The following is a 16,267-nucleotide window of genomic DNA, read 5'->3' as shown; positions in this document are numbered from 1 at the left end:
CGAAACAGATAGAACAATGTAGTAACAATAATATGCCGCTTTTAAATATCAGGACGCCTCCGTTGTTTTGTGGGCAGAAATCTCCATGGAGAATCGAAGGTTGGTGGTTCGACCAACAGACGTTAAAGAGCAGTGCGTGTTGTTACCCTGCCTGGGCACTCAGGGGATGAAGCAACGAGTGTTCGGCTTAGAGTCAGAAAATATGTCCGAGTCTTAGGCTGTCCATGACAAAATGCTCTCTCAGTGGGCTAGCACTATAAAACGGACAGGAATCCGGAGAGGCACACACGCATCCACACAACCACACACACACACACACACACCACCACCACCACCACCACCACCACACCACACCACACCACACACACACACACACACACACACACACACACACACACACATGCATGTCGCTTAATAAGTGCAATAATGATGAAGGTGATGTCAAACCTTATTTCACCTCACCGTCGATATGGCTCAGCACATCAACACCTCGAACATATTAGGGTGCCACACTGTCCGTGTGATGATGCTACACGTCTTATCAAAAGAAGTTTACTCGGAATGATTGATCAAGATTTGAGATTTTACGTACGCTACAATTGGATGGTGGCATCACAACTGAGATGGGTTAAATCTTATGGTATATTCTATATGTAATACTTCCTTTACAACCTCTATTTGAAGCATATAACTTGCGCCTAATTTTCAAGAAGGTTTGTAACAAGTACCACCGGTCCGGCACGATACGTTCATGATCATGGGAAGTTCTTTTTCGCTTTTTCCAACTGGCGACACCTATTTTTTACTTCAGCCGACAAGACAGTCGCAGTTGCAGACAACAAGCTCCTTTCGGTACCATGGGACGAGACCGATGTTGATTGTTTAAAATAATATACTCAACAACAAAAGTCCCTATTACACCAATATTTTAGTGTATTTTAGAGTTTGGTTTTCAATATTGTAATACATGTATGGAATGAAGCCACAAAAACGCAACTGCTACAGAAAAGCATGCATTCCATGCAAAAATTGACTTTTATGCAAACCCCATGCATTTCACTACCCAAGAATGGGTATAAAATATGTATGTTAACGGGATTCCATATGCTTTGTTTAACATCGTGCTGACAACAACCACTCAGAAAAACAACAAAATTACGCAATTATTCAACATTACGAAATGCTACGCCTGTCCGAAAATGAGCGTCTGCGAGCCATTGGTGTGCTTGAAGCAGGATCGAGTCAACGTGATGTTGCAAGACAATTTAACGTCCACAGAAACACCATTTTGTGTTAATGGCAACGTTGGAAACAGACGAATACAGTCAGAGGCCATCCTCGGAGTGGCAGGCCACGCGTAACCAATAATCGACAAGACAACTGGATTCGAACAAGACACCTACGAAATCGATTCCAGCCAGCAACAGTGACTGCATGAAGCATCCCTGGCCTTCGACGAATATCTTCACAAACCGTACGTCGCCGCCTCAGATGTACAGGGATTGTCGCCAGAAGACCCGCCAGACGTCCCATTTTGACAGGAAACCACCGTCAAGCACGTCTACAGTGGTGCAGACAGCGTCTACGCTGGACGCCCATGCAGTGGGGACAAGTTCTATTCACTGACGAGTCTCGTTTTCACCTCAGCCACAGCGATGGACGGATTCGAGTGTACCGACGTAGAGGTGAACTTCACAATAATTCAGAATGTCGTATAATATTCGTGTGTCTTCACCAATAAAACGACAATTAGGGAGCCGGTTTGTGTCTTGCTAATTATTTCTGGGAGAACATGTTTATCATAAAGGCAACTGCTCCAGATACGATTTTATAGATAACGTTGAGTAAACTTACTGGACGCCATTTATTTCAAGGTAGGGTGTCATTCCTGAAATTTGTCCTCTTCAAAGAAAGTAGATTAATCTCTTTAAATCTTATTGATTTTGCCTATCATACAGTTTTGATTGACCTGATTTCATTTACTGTTTGTGTGCAAACAAGCGACGCGGCGTCTGCAATGTGTTGGGCGTTTATCGGCTATTGCCATGCCGGAAACTGGCAGAAGTCAGCGTGCAGTGGCCTCCATGTTCAATGTTTCACCGTCTGTGATGAGCAGACTATGGAATATGTACCAACAAACCCAAAATGTTGACTTTCGACCCTATTCGGGGCGTCCCATGCCAAACGGCACGAGTACAGGATCAATTGATCCCAAACCAGACTCTACGAAATCGAGCTCAAACGGCGAATCAAATTGCTGCACACTTTCATCCGACTACTGGAGTACGGAGTATGGGTCAGCTCATATCCATGCTCGACGGCCACGTGTTGTGTTACCACTTACAAATCGTCATATTGCCCACAGACATCCGTGGTGTACACAATGTCGAATTGGGGTAATCGTCGTTGGTCACGATTCACTCTGCACTTCCTTGATAGCAGTGGTCGTGTCTGGCAACGTCGAAATGAACGTCAGGCTAATGTCAACCTAAGACCTCATGACAGAATCGGCGGTGGATCGGTTATGGTGTGGGTGGCATCATTATGACTGACCGAACCCCACTATATATTGTGCATGGAATGGTCGACGGACAGTACTATCGGGACAACATACTGACATCCACCTTTTGCAAGGCGTGTGGGTTGACGTTTTGTCTTTCAGGACGTCAACGCCTGTGCTAACGTTGACTGTGTACGAATCGTCAATTCTTGGCTTAATTTTTTACATTCCTTGGGAAATGAATGCAATAACACGTGACCAATTCAGCTGATCAGAATGCAGGAATTTCAATGAACACAAAACAATTTCAATTATTACTAAATACTAATATCTCGTACAATTTTGGAAATATCCAAGTATCCCAAACATTTTTATAGATTATACATAAGAATACTAGGCTTATACGCGATTCTGGATTAGGGCCTAATTACATATTATATATCATTTAATATCATGTAAATTAGAAATTAACGTGTCCGATTTATGAAACACAAGTCAGAATACCTTGCCCGAAAGGGCTAGTCATAATTATACAAGTTTGACTAAAGGGTTACGAGTATTTAAAAATATAAAGTATTTATCTTATTTATTTCGTGATGCTATCCCAAACACACCACTCTGGCATTCCTCCGCGGTGTAGCCATCAACGTAAATGCAGGTGCAGAAGTTGACACCATCCACCTACCTGCCCTCATAATATTATGACAGGGAATTACAGAACACTCATCGATGTCTACAATGAAGAACCCCATACTCTTCACTGTTGGGTGGCAGTAGTTCATATGCGAATTTCGAAAAATACCATATTACATTAAAATTTGATGTGTGTTTATTGTGAGTGAGTGAGTGAGTGAGTATGGTTTTACGCCGCTTTTAGCAATATTCCAGCAATATCACGGCGGGGGACACCAGAAATGGGCTTCACACATTGTAGTGTTTATTGTGAAGTGAATAGTATTGGACCTTAAGTGCGCGTGACCTATCACCGTTTTTAACTATATTTAAGTTAAACTCTATATGACGATGTCTAATCAACTGAACTAATTATTTTACTCTCACATATAGTCTCCCAGAATGTGTGAGAAACCTGTCAGAAGCCTTCCTTTGTAAATGTTTCTTTGTAATTGTATAAAATGAGGACGGGAAATATCGTATTCATAGGTCAAGTCAATTGCAATCAATTATACATCTCTTTAAGTTACTATTGTTGTATACTTGGGATACACATGAGTAAATATCATGAAAATTGAATATAATTTCAGAGACAGAACCGTAATTCTATTTTATTAAGACCCGTGAAAATCCGGGGTAGAATATGTCTTCAGCAACCCATGCTTGCCGTAAAAGGTGACTATGCTTGTCGTAAGAGGCGACTCAAGAGATTGGGTGGTCAGGCTCGCTGACTTGGTTGATGCATGTCATTGATCCCAATTGCGTGGATCGATGCGCATGATTTCAATCACTGGATTGTCTGGTCCAGACTCGATTACCTACAGACCGCCGTCATATAGCTGTAACATTGCTAGATGCGGCGTTAAACAACAAACAAACAGATCTTGTCGTAAGAGGCGACTAACGGGGTCGGATGGTCAGGCTCGCTGACTTGGTTGATGCATGTCATCGTATCCAGATTGGATCGATGCTCATGATATCAAATTACTAGGATGTCTGGCCCCGACTCCATTATTAATAGCCGGAATATTGCTGAATGCGGCTTTAAACAAAACAAATATTTATTTAAAAACACAAACAACTGCGGCATTGAACGACAATTACTCACTCACTTCTTGAACTACTGCTATGGCTGTATATAAACACACACTCAAATCTATGTACTTACACAAACAATGGCTAGGGTAAAGTATTCAAATATTTATTAAATCACCACAAATTGATAGCGCTTACACAAACTATGGCTAGGGTAAAGTATTCAAATATTTATTAAATCACCACAAATTGATAGCGCTTACACAAACTATGGCTAGGGTAAAGTATTCAAATATTTATTAAATCACCACAAATTGATAGCGCTTACACAAACAATGGCTAGGGTAAAGTATTCAAATATTTATTAAATCACCACAAATTGATAGCGCTTACACAAACAATGGCTAGGGTAAAGTATTCAAATATTTATTAAATCACCACAAATTGATAGCGCTTACATAAACAATGGCTAGGGTAAAGTATTCAAATATTTATTAAATCACCACAAATTGGTAGAGCTTACACAAATAATGGCTAGGGTAAAGTATTCACATATTTATTTAATCACCACAAATTGATAGCGCTTACACAAACAATGGCTAGGGTAAAGTATTCAAATATTTATTTAATCACCACAAATTGATAGCGCTTACACAAACAATGGCTAGGGTAAAGTATTCAAATATTTATTAAATCACCACAAATTGATAGCGCTTACACAAACTATGGCTAGGGTAAAGTATTCAAATATTTATTTAATCACCACAAATTGATAGCACCTACACAAACAATGGCAAGGGTAAAGTAGTCAAATATTTATTAAATCACCACAAATTGATAGCACTTACACAAACAACGTTAAATAACAAAGAGTTACACATTATAAAGTAAAAAACAACATGACTTAAAAATGGTAATTTCAACGAAATTAAGAATAATGTACTTAGGAATACAATTTTAAAATCAAATATCAATATGGAATCTAAAATATGTGAAATCAAATACAGGGTGAATGATGGAACCAATCAGTACTGATTACAAAGAGACGTTTAACCTATATTTATCAAAGTCGTGAACGCACAAAACTAAGACGGGTATATTCTATGTGCACAACAAATATAGGATCATATAACATAAATGTGAATCTTGAAAGGTATTAAATGGACACAATCAAAGGTTGTACATTAAACATAAATATAAACAATAACAATAAAAACAAGTAATGTGTTGCACATTATCATGCAGATTAAAACTGTGTATATACAGCAAACACTATCGCATCCATATCTCAATATCATATCTCAGTCCCACTACCTCCCGCGCTTACGTTCACCTTAAAACTTCCTTCCTATAAAAAGGTGATGCAACAATGCACCACAAATATGAATAATCTGTTCAAACGTATATTGATTCATAAAACAGTTAGGGAGATGATGTTTGTCCAGAATACAGTACAACAATACAATATATACAACTTAATATTGAATAGTTACTCTTACAGGAATAACGGACGTGCAAGACAAACACTTAAATACACGTATAACAGTTCGGTTTTAAATTTAAAGCAATAGTTTCCTTTGTCAATAAGTATTTACTCGCTAATAGTTGGATTTGAGGTACTAGTATGTATGTCGATACTTTCCTCAGTGTATCAGCCAGTAAAGCGACAGTTTCTTTCATGAAACGGCTGATGTAATACTAGCCAAAATACATAAACAATGTGGGGAAAGCTTCTCATTAATTAGATGAGTGGCCTCGAAAAATAGAAAGCCTTTACAAAGATCGAAAGGTTAGAAATCAGTCTTTATCATGAACTGATTTGTGTGTAGGAGAGGATGACATGCAAAGTTATTTGGGTTTTTTTATTTTGTCCAATCGCACAAAAGTTTTTGTTTGGAAATGCTTGCACATTAGCCATACTGCTGAACAGTGCCATGCGTCTTGCATCCAGTTTCTCCATATTCACATGTACAGGTGTAATGAAATAAGAGTCAATGTTAAGACGATTTTCAATGTTATCAATGTACGTTCTGGTCCAACAAATCGGTTTGAAAGAAGACAGGAATTTATTATTTGTTTACACAGTCGTTTTAAATGACCTTTTTAACGTAGCTTTTACAGTCTACTTAAATAAACCAGAGTAAGTCACTGAAGTCGAACGCATTTCCCCGAACCGGACACTGTGTAGAGCACAGCCGAACAGAGAACGTCCTGTTTGCATAGGACAAGGCAGTCTTCCAGGTACTCAAGCTCATCGGTCATGTACCGAGCGGCCGAAACTGTCCCACGCCAAAACCGCGTCTCTCCATGAGCTGGAAACAAAATTAGTTGATGTTAAGTTATTAGTTAAGTTTAATGCTATCAACCGTTCATGCTCACACTCGTTTTTGTTTGGTGAATGCTTGTATGCATATCGGTATCTGTGACAAAGAGAACAAATTCAGAATAAACCTGCACAGTTGACATAGACATTAGCTATTTAAGCAAGTCAGCACTTGGCTGCCCACCATCCCGGAGGCCTATCTGGCGACAGAATATCAATCTGGACATCTCTAGTGGGGCAGGCAACACTTGCGTTGACCACCGTTGGTGGTTTTTCAGAGAAATAAAACTGAAACTGAAACTGAAACTGACAAAACGGTGGTCGGAAAAGCACTTCGTCACTGTTGAGGACTCGTGTCCACAGGCGTCTAGGTGAACGTTATGTCACTCCGTACGTTCTTGGTAGCTTTTGAGGTTATGGCATTAGGATCTGGGGTGCCATAACGGCTACAAGAAGAACTCAAATCATAGTGACCTCTCGAGCAGTTCTGACCCATTCCGTTAGTTATCCCTCGGGCACGCCAGAAACCTGTTTGTTGGTTCGAATCCCGGCCCTCTCCGATTATGTTTTGTCAGCACCATACTGGTGCTCGTGAATTTCACCATAGTGGTAACAGTATGATACCTGAATCACTTCGGGCTTTTTCCCACATTGAGCCCTAGTCACCATGATTAAACTGAAATACTTTTAAAAGCGGCGTGAAACCCAACTCACTCACAACTCGCATGCTCTATCCAACAGACCATGATCCCTAGTATGGCGGCCTAACTTTGGTTGGTGGTGGTCTCTAACCCATTTTTATTTGTATTGTTATGAATAGTTCAATGTTAATGGTGACATGCTAGTTTTAAACCTACGTCTGTAATGATCTAGTTCTTTGACTGTCCTTCTTCGACAGGTTTTATAGTTCATTTTTATGTATCATTAATACATAACCTTGATTTAGTCACGATATGGCTGAAATATTGCCGGTGTGACTATAAACCTTGACTCACTCACTCACTCACTCACTCACTCACTCTACCCAACAGAACGCCAAGAGAACTCACCCACCCACTCACCCACTCACCCACTCACCCACACACTCTTCACACAATAACATTTGCCTGTGGGTACACTTCAGAGCAGGAACAGTTTGTTCACATTTCATGGAACGACACGTTTTGCTTACAACTAATCTTTTCAATTTATGTTTCACCATCAAAGTAAAAAGCTTAGGACATTGAGAAGAATGTACTTAATACACGTCGCTTGTGCACATGCTGCACGATGCTTCGACCTTCACATGTAGTTTTCACGCATCCTTATTCGATGGCCCTGTATGTAATAAACATAATGTGGTTGGTGGATGCTACATGTAACGAACAATCGCCATTTTGACTTGTCCGTACGATATATTGACACGTTGCACTAAATAACACTGATCATGTTTACACTCCCAATGTTCGCATGTAAATTTATAAAACGTCAACGCCAGAAAAACAACAGTCTCGATTATGCCAAAACCGATTTCATTGAGCCTAAAAGGAAAAGAGTTATGAAAATTAAACTAAGCGGCAAAAGAAAGTATAGGTTGGCAATTTGTATTTTCCTAAAAAAAGCGATAACAAGTGGAAAATGGGTATTTGGAATATGACTGCCCAGGAACAGGTACCGAAAAACACCTCAACCGAACGCGCCACCTTTGACGGCGCTCGTGCGGTCAAAAGGCACAAAAGGCTGGAGCTGCTGCAATATTGCGCGACATGAAGGGCATGTTGACTGTTGGAAAGTTGAAGTCATCCCTCTTGCCCATACAGTCTCATGGAAAGATTTTCGTCACTTTGAATCTTTATGCATAGATCTAAAGGTGCAACAGACAAGGCGGTCTCACTGGTCTTCTATATTTCTGGTCCGGTTGGGTAAATCAGTGGAAGGGAATTGGCTATTTGGAGGTTTTTTAACAATATTAGATCCTCGATATACCTGAAGCTTAACTTAAACCTTATTACCTCTTTTCGCCTTGTTTTCACTTGACCAGTCGGATGAGTCCGATTCATAGGCATAAACGAACAGATCAGCAAGAAGGGGAGCACAATTGATGCCACGTGCCATATGTAAACCAGCAATTGTTATTGTAGGAAAGTCTGTTCTGTTCTCTTTTACATCAAATCATGTTTTTGTCAACAGCTACAAAATTTTGATTTTGTTACAATTCGAAATATTTTATATAACTTGGATATATGCAATCTCAGGTTGTAGTATGCTATTTATCATCATAATCCAGATTACTTACAAACGTTCTCCGCCTGTTTATAGAATGCCTCGATGTTTGCCGGAAGGACAGTGTCGGGGGTTGTTTGTCGGATGTAAGTATCTAAAAGAAATACGTCAATGATATTTCAAGAAAGTGCCACGCCACAGTATTGCCACAATGATCCATTATCTCTCTAGTAAACCATTGAATGGCCAACACACATCTCCCAAAGCATCATTCACCAGCTCTACACTTTCCACGTCATGGTTGCCATGGACACTCCTGATTGCTTCTTTACCAAACTACCTACCTACCTACCTACCTACCTGCCTACCCACCTACCTACCTACCTACCTACCTGCACCTGCATGTTCTGGAACCTGTATTCCACCTCAATAGATCTTGGCGATCCTTGGTACTCAAATATAGTCTGTGTCTGATATTCTATGACATCTAAAAACGGCATGTAAAGTGTTTCCACTGCGAGGAAATTGTTACAGAGGCCATCTTCTTGAAAGTATTAATCCCATGGACAGAATCACCTCAAAAAAGGATTATTATCATGTATTCTTTCTGGACTATGACAGTGTTTGGGACACTTTAGCCTTTCCTCTCACAATGATATGTCAGGCCCTTTGAAGACTGACATAATGGCATTAAGAAAACATATTAACTCAAACATTAACATCTTCACAAAAAGGGAACTAATTCTAACGGGACTGCACCTGTCTGACAGGTTTGACCCACAAAACCCAGCGGACAGGAGCAGTTGAAGCCAACAGACGTCTGTGTGCACGTGGCATTGTTCTGGCAGGGAATGGCAGCACATGGATCACCTCCTTAGAAACAGAGATTGTGAAACAATGAAAAAATATGGTTTATGTTGCCACCTAAGGAAATGTAGATACTGATCATATGCTACAAAAACGTAATATATGATTATTTAATTAAATACAATTTTATTACTCTGGTGACATGTTAATACCCAGTGATATACGTACTTTTCACACAAAAAGTAAACCTTTTTAATGGTTGTTCTATTATGTTATTGTTATTATTTTACCACGATCACATGTTGTACAGACATTATAATTACTGTTACTTCCACAACATGTAAAGATAATACTTCAATGACGGGACACTACAAACTTTAAATACAGTTATTTCAGACCAAACCCAGAATTAACTTATTCTATAAACATCTATAAAAAATAACATAATTATGTCCAATGTAATAGAAATCAATCTCAAATAATACATACCTGTCTGAAATATTACAAAGCTATCCACGTGTTACCATGCAATCGATATCTATTTTTAATTATCAATTTCACTTATGCATTCAGTTATCGAAATTATGACCTAGGATGATAATGAATTTACCTATTTCACAGATAGTTCCGCTGATACCAACGGGGCAACTGCAGATGAACCCATTTACCCCGTCTACACAGGTACCGCTGTTGACGCATGGATTGCTGGCACACTCGTCGATATCTTCAAAACAGTCAGTGGTAAATATAAACAGTTTACCAACCATATGAGACATAAAGTAATTTCGATTTTGACCTAGTTAAATATCCTTATTCAGTAAAAATGCATATACAGCAGCAAATAATATCGATATGAATTTGCCACCTAACTTTCAACCACACACACGTTAAGTGTAGCATCCAACTTGTGTCTCGACTAAACGAGTGAATGCTGTATCAGATTAATGTGGTGGGACTGTTGGTTACAAGCCAGGGATTATAAACGTAGCCATTCCGGGATTGGATCCAATCGGATTGTGGCAGCGATAACGGACACAACCGTGAGTCATACAAATCAAAACAATTCTAGAATATAAACAACATATATCATATAATGGGTACATTTTTCGGCAGGATAAAGCCAGCGGATACAAACGGTATCCGTGGGGGTCGTATACGGATAAAGATGCAAATATGAAAGGTCAGGAATGTATTTCTATTAACATTTTCAAATGGCGTCGACCTTGTCAATCGACGATCGAGTCAATTATCTGGAAAAACTACAGGGATAATTGTTATCACTATCATTATCATTATTAAAACAATAGTCAAAGATACTCGGTCAGTGTCTAACTTGGACGTAACTGAGGCATTTTAGAAGTTTTGGAAACTTTGGAGATATATTTGGTTGATTTTTATACATCTTACTGCACTTCGTAACGTTATGGCAGGGCAGGCAGACTCCACACAATCGTGACGTCTTATAGACTGAGGTAAAAGACTTTGATAAAGGGCAGTTACTCTAGCAGGCGGACCGATGGATTGCCGCGAAAGGCAAGGATGTTACGGGACCCGAATGTTACGGGACTCACCATACTGTCGAGAGTGCTTGGCCGACCTCTCTGGACCTTTCCCGATCCGTAGGACTCTGTTACAAACGTATGCGACTGCGTTCAGACAATGATATGCATAAATGAGGACAGTTATCCGACTTTTTCACTTTTTCGCTGCCTGATCTCAAAACGGGAGCCATAATCGGCACTGTGTGAACCTGGCCTTTATGCGCCGATCCCCGTGAACCTTGAATTCGAAGACAGAATTTAAGAATGACAATGTATGATAATGCTTGTCATTTTCGGGATAAACACTATGTGCCAAGGTAGCAATCGCGGCTCTACATCTCATCGGCACTGATTGGATAAGTGTACGAATTCTGTCCTGCGGAATTCTGCTTATAACGCGTTGGGATTGTGGGATTGTCTGCGGCGTGTTCTGAGGTTGACGTACACGTCGATCGAGTTCATCTCAGAGGTGTTCCATTGGGTTGAGATCTCAAGATCTCGTCGGCCAGGGTAAGTCAATGATGTTGACATTATGAAGGTAGTCTACCGTGACACGAGCTGTGTGCGGTGGAGTGTTGTCCTGTTGAAACAGCTCCCTCTGGCGGTCAATGATTGGAAGAAGGTGAGGTTGAAGAATTTGATTCATGTAGCGATTTGCTGTCAAATTTCCCTGAACCACAACCAAGTCAGATCTCATGGTGTAGGATATGGCCCCCCACACCGAAATTGTCGAAATCACGTACACAATGTGGGGCAAATCGCTCATTTCGACGACGATGTCTTCCATCCCGCCGGTGAAGAAGAAATCGTGATTCATCGCTTAACCACACTCAAATTCCAAGGCTGTAAAGTATGGCACCAAAGCAAGCGTCGCTGTCGATGGATCGATGATAACTGGTCTTCTGGGTCGGATTCCAGCCTCGCGAAGATGGTTCCTGACAGTCTGGTCCGATATCCTCCTCAAACCAGGGATGCGTCCTGCAGTCTCCGTAGCTGTGGCATTGCGATGACGTAGGTGGAACAGTCGAAAGTAGCGATCCTGTGCAGGGGTGGTAACTCTTGGTCGGCAGGTTCTTGGACGGTCTGCAGTGGAATTGAACTGTGTGTATCGGTCACAAAGGGGGCAGATGGTGCTGTGGAAGACGTTGAATTGACCGATTCCCCTCTTTGGATACGTCATATGGCGATGTTCCGATCGGCAGCGCTGAGTCTCGGCATTTGCAAACTTGAAAAATGTTGGCAATTGAATGACAAATTATTGGCTTATGCTTGCCTTTTTATAGTCACTATCACGAGTTACGAATGTCATAACTTGCACGTGCATTTTGCTTTACTGTTTTCCTCCATGACATTTTTTAACAAGTGTGAAAACAATGCCGTTTAAGACATTGCAAATCGGCAATGGCTGCGTTTTGACGCACCGTTTGTCGAATATCAGGCTACCAATATTTTCATCTAACATATATCCAATATATATACCGGATTTTCAGGTTCCAAGAACTATATACTACCTGTGCGTTTCTTTTTTTTGAAGAGCGTATGTATTTCCTAAAACAAGATTTTTTACCATCTCAAAACACACTCGCTTAATAACTACCCTAAAATGTACGTAAGTTACATAACTCTATCCCCATCATGAATATGAAAATCAATATGTTTATAAAAATTATGAAACACCCAATCCCCAGACGATTATGAACATGTGATCATTCAAGTTATTACAATTAGGTTCGGCACATGATATGACATTTTAAAAAACAATTACTTTATTTTTGTAGTGTTCATTGTCATTCCTGCATTCTGATCAGCTGAACTGGTCACACTCAAATAAGCCACGCCTCTGATTGGAAACAGATGCAGTTCTTTTCTCCTCTTGCCTTCATTGACAGATCGTATGAACTTTGTTTGACGTTACTCCTTGTTAAATTACACAATCACCTGATAGATGTCACGTCTAAGTATGAATTCCTACGCTTTGAAAATAAATCAATATCGTCATATTTGTCTGCTTTGATTTATATCACTCTTTTTTTTATTTATAAGTGGTGACTTCAACATTCCAATTGTCAACTTCCCGTGCAATATTCCAGCAGCTTCATGCTATTGTGTTTACATTTCACAACTTTTGAGATACAACCGAGCATGCTCTTTCTTCAAAGATTTCAAAGAGCGTCATACGACTCGTGCTCAGAAGTTGTTTGATCAAGGTTTCAACATTCAAGGCCTCAGTGAAGCTTTCAAAAAGAGTGAGTGAGTTTGGTTTTACGCCGCTTTAAGCAATATTCCAGCAATATCACGGCGGGGGACACCAGAAACTTTCAAAAAGATTTATGATAGACATGTGGAGGACATGTACATTTCCAAATTTGACGCATCAGTGACAAAATGATGTCCGATGCAATTCCCTATTTTGACTTGTACCATATTTTCCCGTGTGTTACTTTCAGGTGAACAATTGAATTTGTCTTTGCATGTGATTGTAACGGGTGTCACCGGTGGGGCAGGCTCATCGCGAACACCTGGTATCATCACTATTTGGAAGTGATTCATAAACACATGCTCATGATATAATCGGAATCGTACAATCGGCACTATGACGTCATGTTATATGTCATGTTGTATGGTCATATCAGCGCGTGGCTGCACACGGCACACGGCAACACACACCCCCACGCCCCCACACAAATAAGACTTCTATTAACACAACCCAGGTCGTAGAGGTTTACAACTTCTGTTAAGGCACCAAATTAAACATGGTATCGGCAGAAAGAATCATAAAGTCATGATGAATCGGAAATTATACTACTAACGACCATCGGACACTAGCACGGTTCAGTGACGCAATTCCACACGGAAAATGTATACGTATGTCGAAGGTGATATTTTAATCCCAAATACTCACTGAACAAGATATTTTATTGAAAGCATTTGAGATAAAAATCATTATTACTGGCAATTAAAAGCAACTTAAAGGGAGATACCTCTAAAACATTTGGATAGGTTATTCAGGTCATCGGCACGAGTTGTCCTTTCCTGTCTAACTTTTAAAGCGAGCTACACGTGGGTAACATTCTCCCACCCTCCCAATGTATGGTATTGTGCTGTAAATGCATATTTTAAGCAATTCATTATTACATTTTGCTCAATTTAATGTCATGTATGTTTAAGACCATATGTTCACATGTATGCTGATTTTCTCTTACTTTACTTTTCAGCACTACCAGCAATTGGCCATCCCCTACAAAGCATGAGACATCGACAAGTGGAGCAGGTCAATCAGTTTGGTCTTTTGCATCCACACGCTGGTAGGGCTGGATACAAGGTCAGATAGCCGCTAAATAACCTTTACGGACACATCAGGCAGCATTTTCAACTAACTTACATGCAACATTACATATAAGTGTATCCGGTTTTTTCCTTTAGTGCAGTGCTGTATTATATGTGGGGTCCTGGGGGATATCTTTCTTTGAATAACGCTAGGTAGCTGGGGGCAATGTTTGTTGATGAGTTACCCTAACAAGCATCCCTTTGCTATGTGTTTATGGCTATGGTTTGGGGTTGGTCCAGCGGCCTGCTGGAGGGGATGTTCCGAGTCGGTGTTCCTGTCTGCACTGTCCTGCGTTGCAGTTTGACAACTGTTGTTGCGTTGGGTACCGCAGTTTAGCTGTATTCTCCAAGTTAAATTTCAATAATAATTTCATTCTGTTAATTCATCCTTATGGTTGTAAGTACAGATGGGAGTTGTTTCTTTACATTTAGAATGTTTCTATGTACACATGTTCTGAAACATAGCATGTGATTGAAGTAAGTGCTAATTAATACAATTTGGATAGTTGTATACGTAACAAGGATTTGTTTCCATTTGCAGCTTTCTGAACCTCATCATCAGCGGCCGTCTTAATTAGTATCCAACGATACAGTGTTAATACTGCAATAATGCTCAACGCTACATCTTTTGTGCAAACGAAAAATTGAAATAAACTGTGTATGACGTGATTCTGGCAAAAACATTGGTTATATTTATATGTTAATAAGATTTTGTTTAGTTAGTCGACAAGACAAGGAGAGCAGATGACTGATGAATCAAGGGAGATAACGCTGCCTTTATGCTGTAATCATCATGTTGTGGGAAGATCCAGATTCTTAAGTCGATGTGTTCAGAACTGACATAAAATACTCGATATCAGGAGACCGTTCAAGGCATGTTCTAAGAGACTAAGTTATGCCAAATGATGGATGTGCCAATTTAAGGATGGTGCTCACAGATTGTTTCCCTTAATATGATTGTGCCATGGATTGCACTTATTCAGTTGAGGGACACTTTGGCATGTAGTTTTACATTGATTGTTTCATGTAAAGGTTGTAATTTTAGTATTAAGTATTAAGAACATTGTCATCTGTCTTGTCTTTTGTCCGGAGAATGACGAGATCTCGCGATTTCGCGAAAATTTAAAATACTAAGGGCTGGAGACTCCGCAAAGTGGATGAAAATAACCCTGTGGGTATCTGACAGACCAATAGTGGCATTGGACTCTCTCAAAGTGCAGCATTCACCCCAATTAAATGTGGGGGGAAATTGGATCCGGGGACCTTAGTCAGCGCCTTCTAGGATCTAAGGAGATGCAACTCAGACTAGGAGTAGAGTTTGGGAGTCCATTTGAACTGATAATATACTACTGTGTAGCTGTATGTATCAATGCAACAATTATTCAACCAAAACCCTGACACAATTCATCATTGATATCTGATGTTGATTCAACGTCGATATTACAGCTTTCAAATCCAACCAAAAATCAATGTCATTTCTCTATTGTAGCACAACATTGTGTCAAAAAGTGATATCTGATGTTGATTCAACGTCGACATTTCAACGTCATCACAACTTTCATACCCAGCCAAAAATCAATGTCACGTCAATGTTGAAGCATTACCTTGAACACTGACTGCCAGTGAACAGAACTATGCACGGCGGAAAAAGAAGCCCTGTCTATCATATTTGACAACTAGAAGTTTCACAACTACATATATGGACGAAACTTCATATTGATTACAGATCACACGCCTCTCACAACACTACTAGGGCCGAAGACCGGAATAACTACACCAGCTGCCACATGGTTACAGAAATGGGCACTAGTCTTAATGGCAACCAGTATGAAAGCAGGTATCAGAAATCAGGGGATCATG

The 16,267-nt window shown here is 40.1% G+C and overlaps 1 protein-coding gene across 1 annotated transcript in view; it reads right to left on the bottom strand.

Annotated features, from left to right (window-relative positions):
- Positions 1–4,359: 4,359 nt before the first annotated feature.
- Positions 4,360–16,267, bottom strand: part of LOC124148134 — a 47,933-nt gene continuing 36,025 nt past the window's right edge. The window contains exons 10-13 of the mRNA XM_046519096.2: positions 10,150–10,263; positions 9,492–9,605; positions 8,806–8,886; positions 4,360–6,519 (exon numbers count right to left, since the gene is read on the bottom strand). Coding sequence (XP_046375052.2) covers positions 6,353–6,519; positions 8,806–8,886; positions 9,492–9,605; positions 10,150–10,263 — 476 coding nt within the window. The 3' untranslated portion in view covers positions 4,360–6,352. The remainder of the gene's footprint in view (positions 6,520–8,805; positions 8,887–9,491; positions 9,606–10,149; positions 10,264–16,267) is intronic.

The sequence above is a fragment of the Haliotis rufescens genome, unplaced genomic scaffold (genome assembly GCF_023055435.1).
Source record: "Haliotis rufescens isolate VD_foot unplaced genomic scaffold, xgHalRufe1.0.p SCAF_7, whole genome shotgun sequence".
In the NCBI taxonomy this organism is placed as follows: Eukaryota; Metazoa; Mollusca; class Gastropoda; order Lepetellida; family Haliotidae; genus Haliotis; species Haliotis rufescens.
Note: the sequence above shows the minus strand (reverse complement) of the source record. Positions and strands in the feature narration are given on the sequence as shown.